This window comes from Calonectris borealis, chromosome 18 (assembly GCF_964195595.1).
Source record: "Calonectris borealis chromosome 18, bCalBor7.hap1.2, whole genome shotgun sequence".
NCBI classification, from domain to species: Eukaryota; Metazoa; Chordata; class Aves; order Procellariiformes; family Procellariidae; genus Calonectris; species Calonectris borealis.
In genome coordinates this window covers 7,984,459-8,007,674 of record NC_134329.1, presented here as the reverse complement: position 1 = coordinate 8,007,674, position 23,216 = coordinate 7,984,459, and the positions used below count along the sequence as shown (strand labels likewise).

The 23,216-nt window shown below is 41.1% G+C and overlaps 1 protein-coding gene and 1 long non-coding RNA gene across 4 annotated transcripts; both read right to left on the bottom strand.

Annotated features, from left to right (window-relative positions):
• Positions 1–771: 771 nt before the first annotated feature.
• On the bottom strand, positions 772–22,571 carry PPTC7 (protein phosphatase targeting COQ7). 3 transcript variants are annotated; one of them, XR_012676447.1, is made up of 7 exons: positions 22,180–22,571; positions 12,348–12,527; positions 9,354–9,552; positions 6,980–7,103; positions 4,834–4,963; positions 2,481–3,436; positions 772–1,186 (listed from the first exon to the last, which is right to left on the bottom strand). XR_012676447.1 is itself a non-coding variant. In XM_075167695.1 (6 exons), exons 1-6 carry the CDS (start codon positions 22,379–22,381, stop codon positions 3,378–3,380), a joined length of 894 nt encoding a protein of 297 aa, XP_075023796.1. In that variant the 5' UTR covers positions 22,382–22,571; the 3' UTR covers positions 772–3,377. The 3 variants fall into 3 exon arrangements, 1 of the variants encoding a protein (XP_075023796.1); XR_012676446.1 differs by having other exon boundaries at positions 772–2,738; positions 3,018–3,436; XM_075167695.1 differs by having other exon boundaries at positions 772–3,436.
• LOC142090190 (uncharacterized) lies at positions 14,972–21,884 on the bottom strand. The gene is made up of 2 exons (XR_012676450.1): positions 18,679–21,884; positions 14,972–17,958 (listed from the first exon to the last, which is right to left on the bottom strand). It is a non-coding gene; the product is annotated as an uncharacterized LOC142090190 (long non-coding RNA).
• Positions 22,572–23,216: the final 645 nt, after the last annotated feature.

Below are 23,216 nucleotides of genomic sequence, written 5' to 3'. Positions count from 1 at the left end.
AAGGAACTACTCCATACAGTCAGTTTCTACACACACAGTCCGTTTTTTTCCCTGGAGAAAGGTTGTCCGTTACCAAGAGATGGGAGATTCCATCACAAAATCCCTCGCATCTTTGCCAGACCTTTGCCTCTCCCTTCTCCTTTACTCAGTCTTAACTGTCTGGTCCCAAAATCTGGTTTTTTTTTGTTTTGGTGTTTTTTTCGGCCATACCTTCTTCACAAACACAAAGTACATTTACAGGGAAACTGTATGTTGCAGGTCTCCCAAAGATAGCCATAAAAGTAGCAACGAACCACAGAGTTTTTCCAATTCACCACGTCTTAGCCCTGTTTTACCCAAATACCTAGTAACGCTGCTGCAGAAATCCCAACTCCCGCCAGTCCCGTTACGCTATGTGGTTACTGGTGTATAGAACTCTTCCTTTTCCTTCCGACCACTGCTCCCGAACCACCGGCTCCTGACAACGAACACATGCCCTCGGCAGCAGCTGAAAGTCTGCCTGTGCTCCGCTCGTGCACGCGTCCGCTTCCTGGAACACCTTTCTTGTACGTTCCTCTCGTGAACAGTCACAATAATCTAATTCCTAGGAAGTGTTACTGCTTCATGCATCACTTAAAATTATTTTGATATATGGGCCCTGTCATTTCCTTTTCCAAAAATTTGTTGTGCGCAGACAGCTTAAGTTCATAGGAAGAAATTAGGTTGATATGTTTAGAGTGCACATCTTAAAAAAAAAAAAAAAAAAAACAAAACCAAAAACAATCAAGCATGTGATAAAAATATCAATTCTTTATAATACAGTATTGCTTTATAAACAGATGGAAAAGCTATAAGCTTTACTGGTCTTTGGTGTGTCCGGTGAGGGATAAACTCATGATTTGCAAATCAAAATCCAAATTTGTTCTTTACTAAAAAAACCCCCAAAACCCCTCGATGTGATATGAGGCAAATGGCTTTGTAGGTACTGCCCAGCTCAGAGCGGCTTTAGCACAGCGCGCGAGGCTCGGCCTCGCACCCGCCAGGCAGCGCGGTTCAGCTTCGGAGCAGGCGGCCGAGTCTCCCCGCTCGGGGACTCCAGGCCCCGGAGCAGCAGCGGCAGAGCACGGCGCACGCAACGCCTGGCGCGGGGGTAAGCACCTTTGCCATACTCGTCTATCTGATCCGCACGCGTCTCCCAGTTAGAGTTCTAGAAAGCGGGGGGAAAAAGAACGAGGGCTGGGGACGAGCGTGCTGAGAGCGAGGGGTCAGTCCAGGTCTGCAGGGGCATCACGGGAAGGTAAGTTCAAGGGGAAGAATAATTGATCAAATCTGCTCTAATCAAGAAGCGTGATAGTAAATACTGGAGAATAAAATGTGAAGACACCCAGATTTGAGAGAGAAAGCCCCCTCCCAAATGCAAGAAACAAAGCCCTGTACTGCAGCGTGAATACATTCCTCCTAACGAGGCAGCTAGATACGGCTTGTTCAATTTTAAAAAACAACAAGGACTGACAATTTGTGCAAAGTTATCCACCGCTCACTGCTCCATGGATCGCAAAACTAATTGGTTTTTCTTCATTAATATAATCCTCCCCATACCCTCACCAAAATAGTATTTTGGTCAAGTTAGGGTAGTTAAGGCATTTTGACAAGTAATTACAAGGTGATTTAAAATAGATAGCTAACATTATGCCAATTTAGGAATAGCAGATAAATTACTGAAGAGCTTCCAAATTAATCACTTACTCTTATTATAAATGAAATGCCTGTTACAAGCATGATGCATTGAAATATAGTAAAATGACATGTACATGGTACATGTTAAATGATCTTAAATAAAAGCTTGACATAGTTACGCAAATATACAGTACAAGTCCACAAAAATTCTTTAAACAAGTTGAGGTAACCTCAAACTTAAACAGTTTTAATACAATAAACCAGGTAGTAAAAATCTCCTTTTGAGAGCAGGTAAGATTACTTACTGACCAAGTTTAACTGCACTCACCTAAACAGCAACATTACCCGACTTTTTATATATAAAAACATGGCTTTAATTTATTTCTACATACTTTTCTACCAGCAAAAAAGTTAATGAAAAACTGACCAAAAATATATATATCTTTACAGCTATCAGCTTTTTGTATGAACCTCAGGAAAGAAAAAGGAAAGCTTGCTGGAACGGGGGGAACAAATGTCAGCTACTGTAATTCAAAAGGAAATGTAATATTGCAAAGTGGCTGTTAGATAACTGTAAACATCATTAAGGTTCATTCCGAAAACCCTAAACTTTAGTTACTGAAATGTAAGTTTTGCTGATTATTCATTAATAGTTTCCATTTACGTACTTACTGCTGCTGCTACAGCGTAAGAAAGAGGTGCTTGTTTGAGAGTCAGAAAGATAAGGATCAACTGGACTTAAACTGGTGCAGCATATTCTGTTCTACACAAGCAAGAATTGCAATTAACACAAATTATGTTTCGTTAACAACAGAATTATCTACCAAAAGTGAAGACGTTCAGAGTTGAGGATGATCTGTTCTTTGTGCGACCTCCCACCGTAGCATTTATGCCATATCATCCCGCGCTGGTGAGATGGGTTAAAATGCTGAAGGGACCTCAACTTTGGCCAGCTCGGCTTTTTGAGACTGAGTTAAAATTTTTGTTTAAAAAAAAAAAAATTATCCACAGCCAAAACATCCAGATAGCAGGCCCATTACGGACGAATGATCTGCAGAACTTTTAGGATCACAGTTAAGCACCTGAAATCACAAAACACATTTGCATCCATATAACTTGAACTAAGTATGTTTTTTGAAATTCCGTACTAGAAAAGGCTCCTAGGCTGACACCACGTATGGCAAGAGCAGAATGTTTACAGCAGTTATAAATCTCCTGAAAACTGGAGCTTAGAAACACGAAACCTCAGCTATCACTGTTACGAGACTATGCTTATGAAACTGTGTTCTGTAACATACCCTTTAATGAATAGTGAATGTTTCTAGTAAATAGAGTAATATGCCCTCTTACAGAGGTTTTACCTATCGAACCTAGTTTGAAAGATGATAAACCAATTCTACTTCTTTGAAAGTAAGTCACATTTCAAATGCAGTAACGATGTGGGATTGATCCTCCCCCTTTTAAGGACAATGACTAAGCTCTGAACGACATGCGTCAAGCCTTGAGCTTCTTCATCTCTTGCTGGCAGACAAAGACCAGTGTACTACGCGAGTGGTTCTTAACAAGGACTTCAGTTGTGTCTCAAGACAGGCAACGAGCTCGAGAATCGGCTGCTGAGATCAGCTGCGAAGGAAGAAAGCAATCCTGCCAGCAGGAAACCGTACGTGTGAAGCTAGGAGCTCGGGGATAACGAAAACGTCAAAGCTGACACTCGGGGCAGATCAGTCTGTGTACTCGGCTACAATAGAAAGAAGGACGGTGATGTCATCTGGTTTTCCCCCTGTAATATAAGAAAAGTAAAACTTTTTCATAAAGCCACAGTGGGTCATCTTCATATAATCTGCGACATTCCCCCATGGAAAGCTCTTTTAAAAATAGTTTAAATATTCAAAAACCGTTTTGTGTAGACACAAGAACTCTGCTTCCTCCACCTCCTTTCCAAAACGGAACAGGGGGTAGCAATGACATTTAACACAGCAGAAAAGCTATCTCCTTCTAAGCTAGAGCGAGATCACAAACTACTAAAAGGAGTACAGAACCTGTTGTTAGCCAGTAGAGCAGAAAGCCTGCGTTCTAGCAGACTATTTATTTAATAAATGTACAAAAAACCTGACATGGCTTTGTTACAAGCAAGCTGCAATAGTAAAGTCAGTATCTTCTCAGGAATTTCTGCTGTAAATCAAACACCTCTTTCGCATTTTCTATATTACTGCATATCTTTCTAAAATCTACTTAATATTTTTAGTAGTCACTTTTCAAACCTCAACAGCAAGAGCAACACACTCAAATGTTGCTAGAGAAACAGCTCAGAAAAGAGGTATTGCATTATGTAGAAAGTCAAACCAGTCCTTTGGACTCAGGAGATCTGCAGTTTCGTTACTGAAGGATTAAGCTTCGTAGCAACATGGAGCCCAAGCTTTACAGCTATTGTCTCTACCTTTAGGAAAAATGCTGAAGGGTCTTGCAGGAAATCCTGCCCTCCTGATACAGAGATAATGAGAACATCTTTACTAGTAGAATTATATTTATTTGGTTAAAAAAAAAAAAAGAAAGAAAGAAGAAAGGTGTTTGGTAGGACTCTGAACTCTGCCAGGTGTCAGCATCTTTCTAGAGCATAGGAAATAGAACCAACAGAGAGATCAGGATGGGGATGCTAACGCTACAAGGGTCAGAAATTTGAACAGAAAAAACCAACACCAAAGAGTGGGCAGAATCTTGACCAAAAAGCATCAATAATAGAAGACCTTAAAAAAAAAAAAACCCACACAAAACAAACAAACAAAAAAACCCCCAACACACACACACACCCCACCACCCACACACCCAAATCCAAGGAACAAGTCAAGCCCAGTTTCCCTAAGAGCCTGGAGAACTTGTGTCAGGTAGGATTCCTGGGGCTGGATTGTACATATTAGGTAAAAAAAAGAAGTCACTGCACTGCGTTCTCTGTGTTCCAGCTGCTTCCCCACAGGAGGCTTCTGATCAGCCAGGGCCTGGGATGACCTGCACCAGGAGCTGGGGCCCTTGCCAAACCCAGCGTGCTAGCTGTGCGCTCTACTGCCAACCACATTTCTTAACGCTCTGTTTTCCTATCAGATTTTGGAACAACAGAACTTCACTTCGCTTAAGATTTCTCAAGGATAGCAGGAGTGGGAGGAGGAAAAAAAAAAATCTCACCTCTCACATTCAATCCATTGTCACATGCAAACTGTGCAAATGGCGACATGTAAGTGGGATCATATGCCAGCTCGTGAGCTTGCTCAGCAATGCTTCTTGCCGTCTGCTGTATACTCTCATAGTTGGAGTTCTAAATTAATAAGAAAAAAAGTTTATTCTTACAAGAAAATCTACCAGCAGTTGTTTTGCTGATGCATGTCAGTTTTATAGATCCCTGATGCCAGACCTCTCTTCTCACAGATTAGGGCACTCTTCCAAATGGAACACTCACCATCTTTTGGGCTTTATAAATTTGGGTTAGAACTGCAAATCTTCACAACTCAAGTCTAGACCTCTATTCCTTACCAGCAGCTACAAGACTTGGTTTTGGAGGATTTGTAGAATTTAGAAACTTAGAAGACTAATACTCAAAATAGACTAAAGAGTCTCACCTGAGGGAAGCAGCATATTTGACAGCTGTACTAGCAGTTCCCACTGAAAGAACCATCCTCTCCTCACAAAGTAGGCTCCGCTGAACTAACTATGTTTCACCTTGAATGGCAAGTCTTACTTCTCTGACCCTCTCACCCAAATCGACAAGAGCACACTTGGGGAGAAGGGGCACTTTAAAAGTTAGATGAGAAAACATTTATCGAGCATGCAAACTTTCTACGGACTGCATTTTAAGTGCCATTTTTTTTTCCTGTTTCAGTAACTCTGCTGCTTTACTCCAAGACTTTTCTTACTCAAGCCAACATGACACGACAACCACTGCTCTTCGTTTGTAACTATTTTAAAATGCCTTGTCGTTTCAAGAGTCTTCCCCGCAGTTCGGGGAATTAGCAGGCATTTACAGCCTTAACTTTTGGCTGAACCTCCCACTGAAAGGAACTTCAGTGCCTTTCCCAAACACGCCAAAAGGTGGAGCTCAACTTTCTTCCACAAGGGAATTCCATCTCCGGCGCCCGCCCAGGCTAACCTTACCTCTGCGCAGCAAAAGGAAGGTGGGAGCACAGCAGAGGTGTGATCTGGCTGCAGAGTAATAACAGCCACGCGGGTTAGCGACCAGCCCGCCAGGCCCTTCCAAACCATGACAGCATGCCCATACATCATCAGTGCTGCCATTACCTTTGCTAACCAGATTAAAGCCTCTGTGACAGCTTGTGCTCACGCCTTCCATTTCACAGCACAGCTTCTCGATTTCAGACCTGAATACTGCACCGAGAAGGGGGGAGAGTGATAGTGGGGACTGCAGAGAGGGGGAAACACAGAAGCCTGCCCGATGTGCAGAGGCCTCTCAGAGATTTTGCCTGTAAGGACCCATTCTCTGTGCGACACCACCTTTCAGTTATGTAGCTGCAGGATAAGAGCAGGCGAAATTTTTTTAAAACCGCACTATAATTCTACATGTTAACCTCATTTGCATTTCATAACAAAATAGTTTCCTCAGGGAGGTTATACATATTGATATCTGCTAAGTATACTTTCCTTTCTATAAGTAAATAGCCTTAAGCTAAATGTTTCTCATCCAAATTAAAATATTTTAATGTATTTTTACTATTTAAAAAGAATATTTGTGGTCACTAACCAGGAACAGTTGCCAGGAAGTTTTTGGTTTTTTTTTTTACAGAACATTAAAGATTTCCAAGCACACGCAACCCACAATTCAGACAGCCTGTACTACTTTAGAATTACTGTTTTATAACTCTTCAGAAAAGCTTCAAATTATTTTAAAGTATACAGCTCATCCCCTTAAATAACCCATGAGAGAATGCTGTATTTTCATGTATATAATCTACAGCCTGCAGGTACAGATAAAATACAATGTGTGAGCAGCTGGCCAAGGGCAGTGCCTGCTATGGAACATCTCCCCCTTCCCCTCCCGCCACGAGTTAGTGACATGGTACCAGCTGCTGCTCGGGAAATTTATGCCCAAGCTGCTGCTTCTGGATTCAGCCTGGGTGCAGATGCAAGAGACAGCGCTTTGGGGTCAGTGTCCCTTTCTACTGCTCACATGGGGTTTTAACTGAAAAGTTTCTAAACGACAGCACTTTGTGGTGGGTCTTTTATATAAAATAAAAAAGTTACATGCATAAAAAGTAATGGTAGTAACTGTAAGGGATAAGCAGTGCAAAAGATGTGAGAGATTCAGAATACACACACTTACCTTCAGCTTTTTTAACTCCTGCAGAATCATGTAGTCAGGCATGTTGTCAAACAGTCCGTCTGTTGCAGTCAAAATAATGTCTCCAAGTTGGACATCAAAAGAAGTACTATCAGCAGCATCAGGGCTGTGAAGATGACAGGTATGTTAAAGAAAGGGACTCCAGCTTTCAGTAAGACACCAAGCAATGTCAAACTAGCACATCAACAGCTTTTGTAATTCACTACTGTTATGTGTTTTTCTGCAAAAGAAAGAAATAATCACTAACTGTGGAGCTTTTGCACCAGGATGGCTTGTCAAGAAAGCTACAACAGAAGAACTGTGATTGCAAACAGGTAATGTTCCAGCTATTACACAAAGGATTTGCATTGAAAATTCCCAGATGAACAATCCTGCAAACTAATCCGCTTCACAAGTGTATCTCCATGGAAACCATTAAGTAGAATGGCAGCTCAGGGCTTCCTTCTCACATCTTACATATTTAAGAGAGCTATACTTAAAAGGACAATTCATAACAGGAACGGCCAAAACACTTAAGGATTCTGAATCACTTTCTAATGCGATGGAATATGAAACATGTCTGGAAATCGCTACCAGGAGACCATAGCCAGTTGGTCTACTTATGTCTAATACATTACACAATACCAAAAGGAGAAAATATCTATTTTGGCCATGAATATTGCTGCAAAACCTGATTCTCAGAAGCAGCATGATGACAAACCCTTCGTTTTTAAAGATGCTTCAGGGGTCTTTAAAAGAGAGAAACTGCTGCATCCCATGCCATTTGGCTATGCCAAAAAGCAGAAGAGCTGCTTTGCTCAACTGTTTTGTAGCTTCAGGAAGGTTAATAGAGTTAAGGTTGCCTGCCTATTCCCATATATAGCCAAATTTAACATTTAACTGGGACAACAACAAAAAAAAAGTACTGGAGAAGCATTTAGACAACACACATGAGCACAAATTAACGTCAAGAACAGTGCAGAAACTAGCCAGAAAGCTATAATCATGATTCAGAATTGAAGTGTGGGAGCGCATTTATCTTGCGCTTTCCTTATTATGTGATGACTCAGATTACTTTGCTTTCCTGACTTCCACTGGACATTATCAATTATCCTTGTGCTTTTTGGGTTTTGTCTTCCCATGGATGACACAGAAGCTCAGAAAAATAAAGATTTTTACAGCTCTGGAATTTCAAACAATCATTTAATTTTAGTCTAATAAAGAGGTTAGATTATTTAAGGGTTCTAATTGCGGAGTTCTACCCTGGCTTCCTCTCTGCAGTCTTATGATGAAGTAATAAAGTCACATGCAAGAATGCTCAAGAAGTTTCAACAACTTAACGAACGTTTTCAAAAAAGCTATTTTGGCATTAGAGTCACAACTTTTACTGCATCAGCCTTGGTATTTCATAGAATCATTTAAGTTGGAAAAGACCCTTAAGATCATCGAGTCCAAACCTTGTATCAAAAACTTAAGATGTCTATTGCATTTCCTGTATACGATGCTCACTCTCTGAAGATCCCTTTATCATCTTCCTGTATTCAGAAGAGGGATATCACTTTAATGAGCGTATAATCATTGATTTGAGAGCCATATTTTAATACATATTTGAAAGCCGATTTTTTTTTTTAATTTTATATTACTGGTGAGACTTCACAAAGATGGATCAGCCTGACATTCTTAAGGGAAGACACAAGTACAAGTCTGCCTTTGAAATAACTCATTTCTGTGAACAGATTGTCCTTCCCTAATACTCTCATTTCCCAGCTTGGTGTGCCGCCAAAGAGTGGTGGTGGTGTGTTTTTTTTTTTTTTTTTTTCTCGTTTTGGTCAAATACAATATGCTGCGGGAAACACAGCTATTTGGAAACACAAGTTACAGTCACATGTCCCTCTGCTCTATTCTCCAAGTACTTGCTACCACACTGCCAAGATATCTAAATTAGCGTACTCCAAACCAGTCTCAAGAGAGTACAGACAGGGACTGGGAACGAAAGCTACTGGTAAGACAAGCCACTCATGCAGGATGACCGGCGCATACACCAGCTGCAGCCTTTTTACAGCAGCTTCAGAACATGCCTAGTGCACACCACCATAGACTATGGGAATATGCCATCACGAATGAATAATCATTAGCCCAATAAATTCAAACTGTGCAACAGCGTACAAAGTTTGTTAAGTATAAGGTGAGAAATGTTCTTATTACCTAAAGACGGGGGGGGGGGGGGGGGACAGGTATAAGACCCTTTGATTGCATACATGTTTAAATCCCACGCGCTACGCTCACTATACAAAGAGCACCGTAGCAACAAAACTGCAACCTTTTGGGAGCTGATCACATATACAGATTAAAAATCTAAGAGCCTCTCACATCTTACCTGTCACTTAAGACAACTCCTTCTGCTTCTGGTGGAGCTATTGATAGTTGGAACGGAGTGTTGAAGTAATGCTGCTGCTCATCAGATCGATGTACTACTTCTCCTCCTCTGACTACCAAAAATCCAGAATCTCCCAAGTTGGCTGTATGTAAACGATGACTTGTTCTGTCCAGAACTACTATACATGCTGTACTGCTCCCTGGAAGCAAAGAGAATAGGGTAACTGGAGTTAGCCCTACAGAAATTGTTTGTTCTTTCACCGATTTGATTCACAGTCCAATTATTCAAATATTTATCAAAGCTTACAAATCAGGAGAAATGGAAATACTCAACAATGCCAAAATTAATATACACTAAAAATAGCAAAACGCTAGAAAACTTTGCAAGACAAACTATGACTTTTGTATAGGACCTACTTTTCCTGCTTTGATTTTGGTAAACACATTATGCTGACAAGTACCTGTTTTGTTCCACTTTATTTACAGTTTTACATCCCAACATATGTCAGCACATTCTGCTATAGGACAGCATTTACAAAAGTCACATAAAATACTGAAATTCCAAAATCATTGAGATAATAGAATTCTAGTAGCATCCATACAATGCTAGGTGCTCTCCACACAGTTTCACTCATCAGCTGTAAATAAACCACGCCAAGTAAAGAACCACTTACAATTAAGTATTAGGTATTATTGCATTACTCTTGTCAGAACATTAAAATGCTTTTCTTCATCATATGGCTCTGTAGAGCTATCTTCATGTTTAAAAAAAATTATGATCCTGTCACGTCTTCAGGATACTAACTTCACAAGTTTAAAGAAAACATGTTTCAGAGACAAATACTATTCCAGATTAAAGTCAGACAGAATGGAAACATATCTACTTGTCAACCATGCTCGGAACTATCCCAGCCATGCTTGAGGGCACTGAGGAATTCTTGATTCATTCACTGGGAAGTAGCCACCAACTGTGCTTGGTTGCAAGCCACAAAAATAACTGTATTGCAAAGATACCGATCCACAGACTAAGTCCTTCACAGCAAACAGCAATCACTTAATTTCTGCAAATAGGGTAGCACATCCGCCAAAGAACTTTCATTCCTCAAGAGGGTGAAATACAGCTAAAGCATTTCTTCTTGACTTCTGCCTCTAACGTAAGGCCCCATATCACCAGCTGGTGAATAGTCTTCATCTTCTATCCTAACATTCTTCCAGCAGAAGTTTCCAAGCACAGCTACACGTTGGACAGACCACAACCTTGCAATGAGCTAAACTTACAATCAGGCTTGCTAGCGCAGAAGTCCAGCTGGCTCTAGGCATCACCTATTCCAGATGTCTCCCTTTCTAATACAGAGAGTTCCCTGCAATACAATTGCACTTAATTTGTTCTCTAGTGAATATATGTAGGACCTTCTCCACTCTTAGTGAATGGTAAGTCAAAGCAGTATCTTAGGAAAAATTCAGGTTTTATATGCAACAGCGTCCAAAACAGTTCTGCAGTACGAGAATAGTGTTTAAATAAATGGCAGAGTTTCCTCTCACTCCACTTTTATTTTAAAATATTTGCTAGATTCAATTCTGATGAACTAAGTATCAAGACTTAAAGCACAACAGCAAGGAAAAGTTATTGCCTAATGAATCCTCCTTAATGAAGTCCTCTCCCTTCACTTTATTTTAAATAAACTCTAAATGCTCATTGCTGCGGTAATTCCAGGGTTTTATTTCTACTTCTAAAAATACTGTTCTCTGTTAAAGCAGAAACATTAAGGATCATTAGTTTCAAATTCTAACTCTATTAGCAGAGTGTAACTAGGAGGCCATGTGTGGAATGCAGATCTTGTGACTCAGCATACGCTGCCTTTCAGGATTCGAAAGGTCAAGCCAAGCAGTGCTGCCTCCGTCTACAAAGCCGCTCTGAGAGCTCTCACCAGTGGCCCACTTTGTAGATCACTTACAGCTACATCTGCTTTGCACAAATAAGCACTATTAAACACACAAAATCCTAAAGTAATTACCGACCACTGCTATTTTAGCAATACTTAAGGTCACTTCTGAGGTTCGAACCTATTCTTTAGGCATATAACACGAGAACATCTGTTCCAAAGCTCAGACGACAAGTTAAATATAGCTTACACAGCACTCTTCTGGCATAGAAGTTTAAGGTCAGGTGAGAAACATGCATATCATGCAGGGTAACACTTTCTTGGTGCATAATAGGTCACATGCCCTTTAGAAAAGTATTCTGTTCTCAAGGTTGTCAGCCAAATGTTACCCCTCTATCTGCCTGCGATTCCCAAGGCAGCTAGATGCCCTGTCTAAAATCAACTTTGACACAGAATATGCTAAGCATCTACTTCAGTTTGCTTTCAAAAAAATCTGTAATGAATCCCCCACAAAGAAATATAAAAGTAATATATGGTACCAGTGATTGTATGATATAAACTACTTAAGCCAACCAATTAGGTTTAAAGTTCATTGGACATAAAAGGCAACGGGAGCAGTAAGGCAAGGAATGAGCAGAACTGCATCCAATTATCGTCAGAAATATTTTTGCTTGCATAGCTTAAGCAAAAAGCCACAACCAACCATTAAGAGTTTTCAACGAAGAACAGTTATTTATACATACGCAACAGAGAGAATGAGTGCACATGCCATAGCGTATTCTACTGCTGAACTTGTTTTACAAACTCTCTGCAAGCACTGGTGAATTACCACCCTTCACAGACAATGGCATATTTTTATATACACACATATATTTATACACACACAAATATTCCCTGCATTAAAAATTATCTTGATTCATTCAGTAAACATACAAGAGAAAAAACGGATGCTACCAAGACAACTACATTTCTACATTTTTTGGTTAATTAAAATAAGATAACTGCCTGCAAATTTGTTGTAGAAGCTGACAATGGATTTAAGCAACCTTGACTAAGTATATGTCTAGATAACATACAACACAGATCCAATTTATATATTTTTGCTCTCTTACCAAGCAAAGGTACTTTGTTCTGCAGCAGCTCACAATAACCTGCGGTGAGAATCCCAACAGGATTACTTGGTACAAACCGTCCTTCTTTTACTAAACGTTCACATGTTCGCATTAGAGTCCCTGAGAACTGAGAAGGGTCAACCCCATAGTCTCTCCAGCCACCTACACCATCTGCTACCCCTGAAAGAAAACAGAAAACAAGAGTTATATGAACAGACAAGTTTCCAAAACAAGGTTTTTAATTTTTGACATCACTTATGATACTCAGTAACTAAAAAGTAGGACATAGCCCCTGCTTGAAAAACATTTTTGATTAAGAAAAAAAAATTCTGAGCATTTAAGATAACTTTTGATATCAGCTCCTAGACAAATCTCTAAATATAATCTGAATTGCTGAAGAGAAGGTAAAAGTCTAATGCTGAGAACTCTGTGAGGAGGCTGACTTCACTAGAGAACAACTAATGGGGAATGTGGGGAGAAGGAGGAGGATTCAATCACATTAACCTTTGATTAGCCCATTAAAAAGGAAGAAGAGTTTCTATTAGTTTTACATATGAAGGTTGTTAAGATTTTTAAATAGAATAGAAATGATAAAGAAACTCTTCCCCACTATTCAGCAGCCCAAAGTTTTTTCTCAAGCTACTTACTCATATGAAGCATAATGCTTTCTATTTGGCAATATCAATTTCTGTAGAAACTAAACTTCCATCTTGAAAGTGTGTTCAAAAAACCACGTAACCAACACAATGCTGGGACCTACCCGTACAAGGATAGTCGCTTACAGTTTCAGCCAAGCAAGAGAATGAAAACTGACTACGATCCAGCCAATTTTCATTCAGTTATTCAAAACCACCTAGATAGCAGAAAATTAGACCAATTCTGCCAAAGCTTGGGAAGCTTCTGAGCAACTGCAGAAGCAAATAGCAAAGATGCACATAGAAAAGGGAAGTGGTCAGAGGAAGATAAGCAACAGATATAATATTCTGCTGCCCATTTGGCTAAATATTTTGAATTTCCCCAATTGGCTTTAACGATAAAAGTAAAATACTGTCCGAAGGTATTATTTATGAGATAAAAACACTTCTACTTGGAAATTTTTCCAAAAATCTTTTTCATCCTCAGCATGTAAGGGACTAGCCATTTCAAGCACAGGTTTCTGTAACATAATAAAGCTAAAATACTATGGTCATGATAAAAGCACGAAGAGCCCATTTCAGAGCTCAGATTGTGCTGAAGAACAACAGCCGCCTCAGAAAAATATGCCGCTATTTGCAAAGGCATGGAAATTTGACTGAGAAGGTAAAATAAGTTTGCCTCATCTACAAATGCCCTTCACATGGGACACCATCTGAAACTGAGACGAAAGGTTTAGAGCAGACCTTGGCACGAACTATAATCTGATAGCAGGTTATAGCCAGATTCTGAACAGCCTATCAACATTAATCAGATTTCTCCCAAAAATAGTGCACAACCTTTTAGACACCTGCTTTGTCCAAAAGAACACTACAGGAAGGCAGATTATTCCTGTATTCACCTCTTCAGTCCAGACCCTGGTAAGAAGCTCATGCAAAAGCAACATTGGCATTCTCAGAAATGCCTTTTCTGATTTATTCAAGAACAAACAAATCCTCTCTTTACAGGTCCCACAACTTCAGGTTAATACTGGATTAACCCTTTGCTTTCTGCTGCCATGCAGACAAGTCTAGAAGAAGAGATTATTAAGAAAAAGTTCTAGATCTGTAACTTGAAATAGAAACTAAGCTTCAGTTTGGATGATGATGCTTGCTTTACATGAAGTTACCAGATGAGCGGCTTTTTTCACTTTAAGATGAACACAATCCGGATGTATTTTTGCTAGCCGAATACAGCATTGCTTCACTGACAACAGGGTTAATGCAATGAAAAGATGATGTTTGACAAGTACTGTCCAAAGCTTTTGGCTCCTAAGGCGGTTACAAAACAAGCTCATCAGAAGTTACAGAGTTCCCTCAAGCAATCAGTAAACCATTTTTGCATTAGTCTTCTTGGGAAATATTTAAACAGAAACAATACAGCATTAGCATACAGTACAAGAAAGCCATCATAGCAAGCACCTGAGAAGGTTAATTATCAAAACCTATTTCAATTTTTAAAGCAAAAATAAGAGTATGCCACCTGATTTTCTTTGCTCACTTCTCACTCCAGGGAGGAAACCTGAATCCGTAATCACGGCAGCACACTTCATACTCTATCTTGAGCCATGAAATGGCTTTGTCTGTCTGCCTTCCCGTCTGCTTTTTGCAAGCTATAAACAGCTTTAAGTACATTCTGCCAGTGCCTTCCAGAACAACCATCCTCTAGATGGTCCACAAGTAGGTCCTCTGACTTAGCTTTGTACCATACTTAAGAGAACAGATTGTCTCCTTAAGAAGCAACAAGACAGTTGTGCATTCCTTCTCCATCGCTGGCACAGAAGCAATCAGGACCACCGCATTCATGAGCGGGCCCCGGAGTACGCTTTCACTGTAACACCTCCACGACACCTCATCAGCTCACTAACACCACTGGCATCCATTTCTTGTCCTTGCCCAAAATGGACAATGTGGGGTTTTTTGGCAAAGGTTTGGGTTTTTTTTTTTCCTCTCTTTCTTTTTTTTTAAAATTGTATCTCTTAAAGATGATAGGTCAGTTCACTTAATTTAAGCTAAATGACCTTGTTGGCTCCCAAAGTATGGTTCACGAACACTGCCAGAGCAGTCAAATGCTTCCTCCTGCTCCGGCACAGAGCCAGGAATTACTGCTGCCATCAAGATCAACGGCTGTACGTAGGCAAAGCACATTCAAGAAGCCCTATATCACACAGTGCCACCTAGAAAGCATCCACCTTTACTGTTTTTGCCTTAAAAGATTATTTTTACATTTCCTAAGATCTTTAGCCATCCTTTAGCATGGTTTTCAAATAAAAACAGTATCTTTACATTCTACATTCTCAACATAAACTAAACTAAACAGTTTTATGGGAAAGGAATATGTGATTTTAAAACATATTGAATAAACTGCTACTGAAATAGATGAAATGTAAATGAGAATAAAGTTTAAGAAAATTTGTGATATCTGATATACAGCAAACAAGGAGCAAAACTGAGATATTTCAAACTCTGGAAGTAGCAAGAAATGAAAACCCAACTCAAAAATGGACTAATTTTTATGTAATAACATGTCTTCCCTCTGTCACCAAAGGAAAATTCAAAGGTACTGCTATTGGCAATGTCACTGCCAAGGAATAATGCCAAGCTCTATTCATTTTATTATCTTTGTTTTCATCTAAGACAAAAAAAACCCTGTAAATATTCAAAATAACTACCGTTTTAGCAAGCGAAAAAGATTACTTAGGTTTTCATTTTCTTAAATTTCACTATAAAACATTAAATATTGTCTTCCAGTATCCACCATTTAACTTAAAATAACCATCTTACAAAATAGGAATCACAGGACATTCAAGACAAACTTCATGGCTGAAATTGAACTGTACACAATCCTTGATTTTTTCTAAGCTATTCAGTAACTCAGAAAATTTTATAGAAAGAATATTTCTTTGGTTATTCCCTGTTCAAGCCTATGCAGAAATTACAAAGATGTCCACGTGATATAGTGAAATGCCTGTGGCTAGATGAACAACCACTGTAAATAAAGCAATTGAAAACTTCACAATAAATTACTTCAAAATAAGAAATGATTCTCAAGTATTTAACTATATTATGGAGACCTTTCAGCATCTTTGAGAGTTAACACTCCACTACACTGCTGGAAAATACACAAATACGACTGCCAGATTAAATACTCGCTGCATGTGTCAGTCCAAAAACTGGCTCTTTCTAACTTCTTAACGATTCAGTGTATCAAGCGCTCTCATACAGAGACAGTTGTAACGAAGTTTCAAGACAAAGTCCATGTGACTGATGCTGCAGCACTGAAAACTTGTTAAAATTTATTTCAAAATGCTAAAAGCACCTGGGATAAAATACCAGTTGAAATGCAAACGTAAAGTTGTTTTGACTGCCAACACACAAGGTTAACTGCAGAAGGCGAGGAACAGCCAGCCACTGCTGAGACCAGTAGTATGTGCTTTTCCCCGCACACTTTTGTAAGTCAGATCCAGATGTTTTATCTAGTTCAGTGCTAATATAAACTAAACAGGCTTAAAGTTCAGAACAAAGCCATGATACTAATCAAACCCTGTTTAATACAAATAGCTTTATAAGTGGAAGTTCTGGTTAGCTGGCAAACTAACCTGCCTGTGGTCAGAGTCCAAAAGTATCACCCTGTCCCAAAAATGTCTTGAAAGATGGATACTTTCAAACGTTGCATCAGCTAAGAATAATCACCACACACAAGTGTGCCAGCAGGAATTGCTTTTGCATGCCACCACAATTAACTTTGTAAGACACTCCACTCATCCTACTGAACTTCAAATTTCTTGAGATCCTTACCTGAATTAGCAATGAATCACTGATAAAAGAACATCAAAAGGATATATTTGTGACTGAATTTATTTTGCATCAGATACAGAAGAAAGGCTAAAACAGTAACAAAGTGCAATCTGTTGCACTACACAAGTTTGAAATACAGCACCTAATATTTGTCAACATATCAGAATTGAGATAAACTGATAAGATTTCTCATTTTATCAGTGATGAGATAAATCACACACCTAGATAGCAAAATCACGTGCTCCAAGCCAGCACTAACTCTCCCAGCAGCTTCACTGGCAGCGTGTATGTGATCACAATGTTATAGCCAAACGGTGTCTACTTCGCCCCCCGCTTTTGACAAAGAAATAACCTGGTTAAATACAAAACCCTGAAGGCAGATTGTATGTGACTGCTAACTAGTTATAAAAGGAAAGCTTACTTACTCATAATATGCATTTTAAAAGTTACAGTAGACCTTAAACTACCCTTGCATTAAATAGAAAGGTACTGGAAGAATAACTGGCTAAGTGATAATGAGGAACAAAAAGCAAGAGGCAAAGTGAGAGATGATGTTGAAGAACAGACTGAAGGAGAAACAAGGAACTGAAAACACTAAATTGTGCACCTATTTCCAGGAAAAAGCAGCAGTTCCTTTTATCCCCCCCAACCCCGCTACAATACATTGTTGATCCTGAAACAGGTTTTTACCAGGTTGATCTCTTACCTATTTTATTTAAGCCTGAGAAATCGCTCAGTGGATTTTGGGAGTTACAGGAGAACACTAAACTATTCTTTATCTCTGAAAGTTTTGTAAAAACTTCCCTACGTAGTTGTAGCTACTTAATCTCTCAAAGTGTTGAGCAACCCTGGAATTTATTTTTGTAGCTGAACTGCTACTGGTGGTTGGCACTTAAATGCTGAAAAGGGATAGGTACTGCAGAACAGACACCAGCCAAGCTGTAGTGAAATTACTTATAGCCTGAACAATCTCAGGCTCACAGTATTAATAGCGCAGACAAACCAAAGCAAGCAGGGGGACATTTTTGCAACATTTCCTGCGACATAGGTATGATTGATGTCTCACCTACTGTATTGTGTTCAGCTTTCCTTATTTCCTTCTGTGATTTCTGACAAAACCTGCTTTTCGTTCAAGCTAAGATCTGCGTATGAATGGGAAATTGTCCGCTATTAACAAGTATCAATAGCACTTACAATTAAAATAAGCATTCAACTGTAAATCCTGATCAGAATACGTTGTGTGCAATGCCCTTCCAGAAACTGTGGTAAAGAAGAATAACCAGATTTTAGTTTCATTCTCAGAAAAACAGCTACCACATTTCTAAGAGGTTACATTCAATGCTACTTAAGAACAGCTCTGCTGACATTTGGATTAGCTGTATTGACAAGAATGTCAGTGAATATGATTGTTAATGGGAGCGTTTCTCAATAATCTGTACTTTCTCTACAAATGACAGTACTTATGCTCCTATGTTAAAAAGAAAATGTAATTTGGTCTATTACAAACTAAGACACATATACAATTTTTTTCAAATCACTGATTACTCCCTCTAAGATGTCCTGAGTTCTCTCAATAGAGTAGGTGAAAGGCTACTCTGGAGCAAGCAGACAACTTGCCTCCTTTAGTGTGATAAGTTGTGATAAGGCAGCAATCTCTTTAATAGGTATGATAGCAAAAAACCACCTAACAAAGTCTTATATGACCTTCAGGCATCAAAGAAACAATCCCTTCCTCCTCTGTAGTTGCCAGAACAACCTTGACTTTTCATCTACAAATCCTTCTACATTTTGTAGTTTACTTTTCTTGATGACAGTGAGACTAACAATATTCCAGGGCTTTGTCACTGTAGAGTTTTACATACCTTCTATGCAGGCTGCTGACAAACTTAATTTTCAAGTAAAGTGCAATTCCCTTCAATTTAGAGTAGCTGCCCTACAACAGCACCCCCTCCCAAAAAAAAAAAAGAATTAAAATCAAGATTTGCAGCAGATAGAACAGTTGCCAAATTTTAACTTTGCAATGGACAAACAGTACCCTGCTGCCAGACAGTTTTTTCCTACTACTGCTGGGGGACAGAAATAGTTTGGAAGACTAGTCAAGTCACACTGGCTACACCCAAACTTCTACCCAGCACAGACATTGTATAAGTGATGCTGTCATGGGATGCGCACTGGTTGCTGTAATGTTTCAATAATGAGTCACACAACAGCTTGGAAAATCCATAAAAAACTAGCAAAGACATCAGGAGCCTGATAAGGCAGGAATAAGCAAGAAAAGCCAGATGCCAACAAAAGAGAAAACGATCACCGGCATGAGACTTCTCAAAATTTATAAACAAGCTTCAATGTTCAGTTTTGTGAAGTAAGTGTAATGTTTATATAAAGTGTTTAAGTTCATTTTTTTAAATTTGTGTTTTGCTTCCTATGCACCAAAAATTCTACTCCTATGCTAATGAGAAAAAAACCAAAGGTGTCAGTTTCTAAAGAGTTTTGTTTTTCAGCTTTAAAAAACAACCTTTCTGTCCTTTTAAGTTACAAAGGCATGCGTGAAGAGGTATATCAACGTCTAACAAGTCTCAAGAAGATATGTGAATATTCTGAGGATCTGGACAACCAAGACACTGATGATGAACATACAAAAAGGTATGGTACAAGCAGCAGCAAAAAGGAAACATGGGCCTGAATCATAAAGCTCTAGAGATTAATATTAGTAGTAAAGCCATTTCCTTTTCTCAGAGTGATCCAGAAGGAAACACTCTGCTTTGAGTTTCTTGTTTCTCCCTGTGCTCAGAATGGGAAGAAAAGATGCAAATTTAACAGACATGTACCAGACAGAAGTGAAAATAAGAGGCAAAAACTCCCAGGATTCACGTACGCCAGTAATAGGCCTTATCAAGCCTTTAACAACTATGGGAGGGTTGGAAATAACATGAATCTTCATAAGCTTTCTGTTACTATGAAAGGATAAAGCACGGACTAGAAGACACTATTAAATTCTCAGTCTTAAGACTGTACAGTATACATATAACAAAAGAAGCATTTAGCATTTTTCTATCTGCTATAAACATACTGCCTAGTCAACTTCTGTTTGACCTAAGAAAATGAATCCCCAAGCACTCATGCCAAACGGCTGGGAGTAGCTCTTTCACTATTACACCACACCCATATCCATCCCACACAGGCATGCTTCCCATATATTGGTTCTAGAAAAGACTGGCAGGGAAGAATTTTAAATTAATTATCTGGCACGGCTTTGTCACTCATGACTATTAGAGCAGATTAGCTCTAAGTGATACACTGGACGTTTATTGTTCTCTAAAAGCACTCTTAACTGTGTCTAGTGGTCACTTTGGCTAAACTCACCTGAGCCTCTTTATTAAACTGAAAAATGAAGCTTGAAAAGCAACAGTTCAGCTCAGTTTTATTGAGGTGCAGAGTTAAGCAGGTATTGAGTTTGTACAAAATTTATGAGGGTCTTTAAAAAATAGGTACGGAACCTCAGATTTGTGATGAGAGTAAGAGGAATTGAGAGCAGGAAAACACTGGTGCTGAAACTCTTTTTGCAGTAGCATAGAAGAGCTGTTTGAGAAAGGGAGAGCAGAGAGATGACCGTGGTAGCAGAAACAAGGAGAAAACTACTATGTCTGTAAACTTAAGAACTACAGATGAAGAAAAAGCATCAAGTTAGATTGCATCAAAACCCATCCTGAGCGTTACTGTTTGCAGAATGTACAGTGACCTTGGTTTTTTGGTATGTGTATTAGAAAAGTAATAAAGAACTAACGTGAAAATAGCTTTACAGGGGGAAAAAAAAAAACCACCAACAACTTTTGTATTTAAATTATTTTCTTTGTGGTACTTAAGACATCCCGGTCTGAAGTCTTCTTTGCTGTTTGACCCTTAAGTGGAGTTACAACTCTGTTTGTTTTCAAGTTGCCATGAAAATTAATGCAAAGACCAACTTAGAAATGCAATTCTCTCTCGATTCCAGCAGGAAGACAAGACAAGCTGTAGGTCCACATATGGTAATTACCAAATATGGCCAAAAAACCCTAAACATCATCAAATGGGTCTAAATCCAGCCGCTTCCCCACGCAAAGAGTCCACCTAAGTAAGGCAAATTCTGCATTTCTCTTACGGGCAAATACCAATTGCTCAGTTATTTATCAGTGCTGGCCTGGTATGAACTTTAACGGCAGCCAGCCTTAGTCACATGTTAAAGTAAGGTTGTCCAACAGCTAATTCTAATTGAAAGACGTTTCTCTGGAACAGGCACAACAGAAAAGATGCAGAGTATCTAAAATGTATTGACCAGTTTTCCACATCTCCTTGAAAACTGTAGCATCACCCTTAAGAGTAACAGCTCCCTTGAGAATAATCAGCAATACTGTTACCTAGCACCAAGTTACGGCTTCCTGAAAAAATGTCTCAGCTATATTAAACAGCAACCAAGTTACGACAGCACCAAATTGTGAAGAATCACCAAGCACTGCCACATCACCAGACACTGCAGTGCAATCCCATCAGTTTTAAATTTAAAAACAAAAACAAACAAAAAACACCACAGGGGCAGGGGAGAGGAAGGTTTTTTTTTTTAGAATGTCAAAGTTTTGGTGAAAATTGACTTCTGTCAGTTGCTCAAAAACTAACTTTTGCAGAGTGTCAGTTAGCCAAATTCAACCTTGACTACATAGGAGAAAGGTCAAGCACTGTCAAAAGCAATGCTGCTCATAAACTGAATATTCCATTGATTATCCGTAATTATTCACTACTTCCAAAACGTGAACTCTTAAGATTCATTTTGCACATGGATCCAAACCAGAGAGTGTAATCAGGATAGAACAAATACTGAAACTGAAGTTTGACATTTGAAACCAGTCTCAATGTCACTTTGCCTTTCACTTGACAAGGACACAGCACGCGCTAAAATCAGGAAGTGTCTGTTTCAGTGATCCTTTATGGAGAAATGCAACACATTTACCCGGGGCTTGGTTAGGTTTTAAAGGCACACAGAAAGGGTAATGCACAAAAAGTTGTTTCTCTGGCTTTTGGAGCTACTAGGCCCTACAGGCACCTACAGGTGAAATGCCAAGGCTGGGCCCAGACGCCCAGCACCCACACCACCCCATGCCAAAGGCACGCTGAGTGAGGTGGGCATCGTGCTGCAGCAAAGAACACGAGAGCTTTCTTTTGAAACTAAAAAAAAAAAGAGAACTCGCGCTGACATTTACAGGCGGAACCGGCTTCTTTGTCTGTGACCGACAACTGAGCCGCTTCGCCATGTGCGGCTCAAGACAGCGAGGTCACGACACCGACGCCAAAGCCGCCTCAGCACCCCCGAGCAGGGCCCCGCCAGCACTCACCCAGCACATCTGCCGTCCGGTGCCGGGCCACGAAGCAGGCGTCATCCCCGTAGCACATGCCTTTCTTGAGGATGCCCTTGCGGAAATCTTTGCCAAAGCCACAGCTGGCTGTCACCAAGCTGTAGTCACGGGAGTCCGTCTGCGAGAGGCCGCCCAGGACTGCCCGGGCCACCAGCCTGCCATAGGAGAGCACCGAGAACATGGCGTGGGGCGCCCAGCAGCCGAGAGCCAGGAACGCGGGGAGCCACCGGCGCAGCCGCCTCCTGACCTGCGAGCGCCCGCCGCAGGGAGCCAGCCTTCCCCTGCTCGCCGGCCGGCTTCCCTCAGCGCCTGCCGGCCCGCGTTGCCCCTCCTCGGCCCGGCCCCTCGCCCTCCCCCCTCCGCGGGCCGCCTCGCCCCTCCGGGCCGGCTCCCGCCCTCGTCCCCGCCGCCCGCGCTGCTCCTGACGCCCCGCGCGCCGGCCCCTCCCGGCCGGGTTGCCGGCAGCACCCTCGCCTTCCACGCCACCCCCCCCGAGGGGGGCTCTGCCTCCTCCCCAGCCGGCCGGCGCTGCCCCGCGAAGGCCTCCGGTCGCCCTCCCGCCGCGCCGTGAGGTGGCCCGGTCAGAGCCGGCGGTGCCCGCTGCGCCGCCCCCGCACCCCGCCGGCCGCAGCCGCCATCTTCGCCGCGCGTGCTGAGGCCCCGGCGCTCGGCAAACGAGCGAGCGGGCGGGCGGCGAGGTCAACCCCGCCCCGCCCCAGCGCGCTTGCGCAGCAGCCGGCGGCCACCCCCATTGGCTCCCCGCCGCGCCTCATTTGCATGTTGCGGGACAATAACACCGCCCGGCTCCCGGCAGCCCCCGCGGCGGCGGCTGCGGCACGGCGGGGCCGAGCTGGGCGTCCCCCCCTCAGCGCCCCGGTGAGCGGCCTCGGAGCCCCGCGGCTCCCGTCGGCGGGGGCCGGGGAGATGGTTCCCCGGCTTGCCGCGGATTTTACCTGTAATTATTCCAATTACGTTTTCAACACTGGGGCGAGCGAGGCTGCGCCTAACCCAGATAC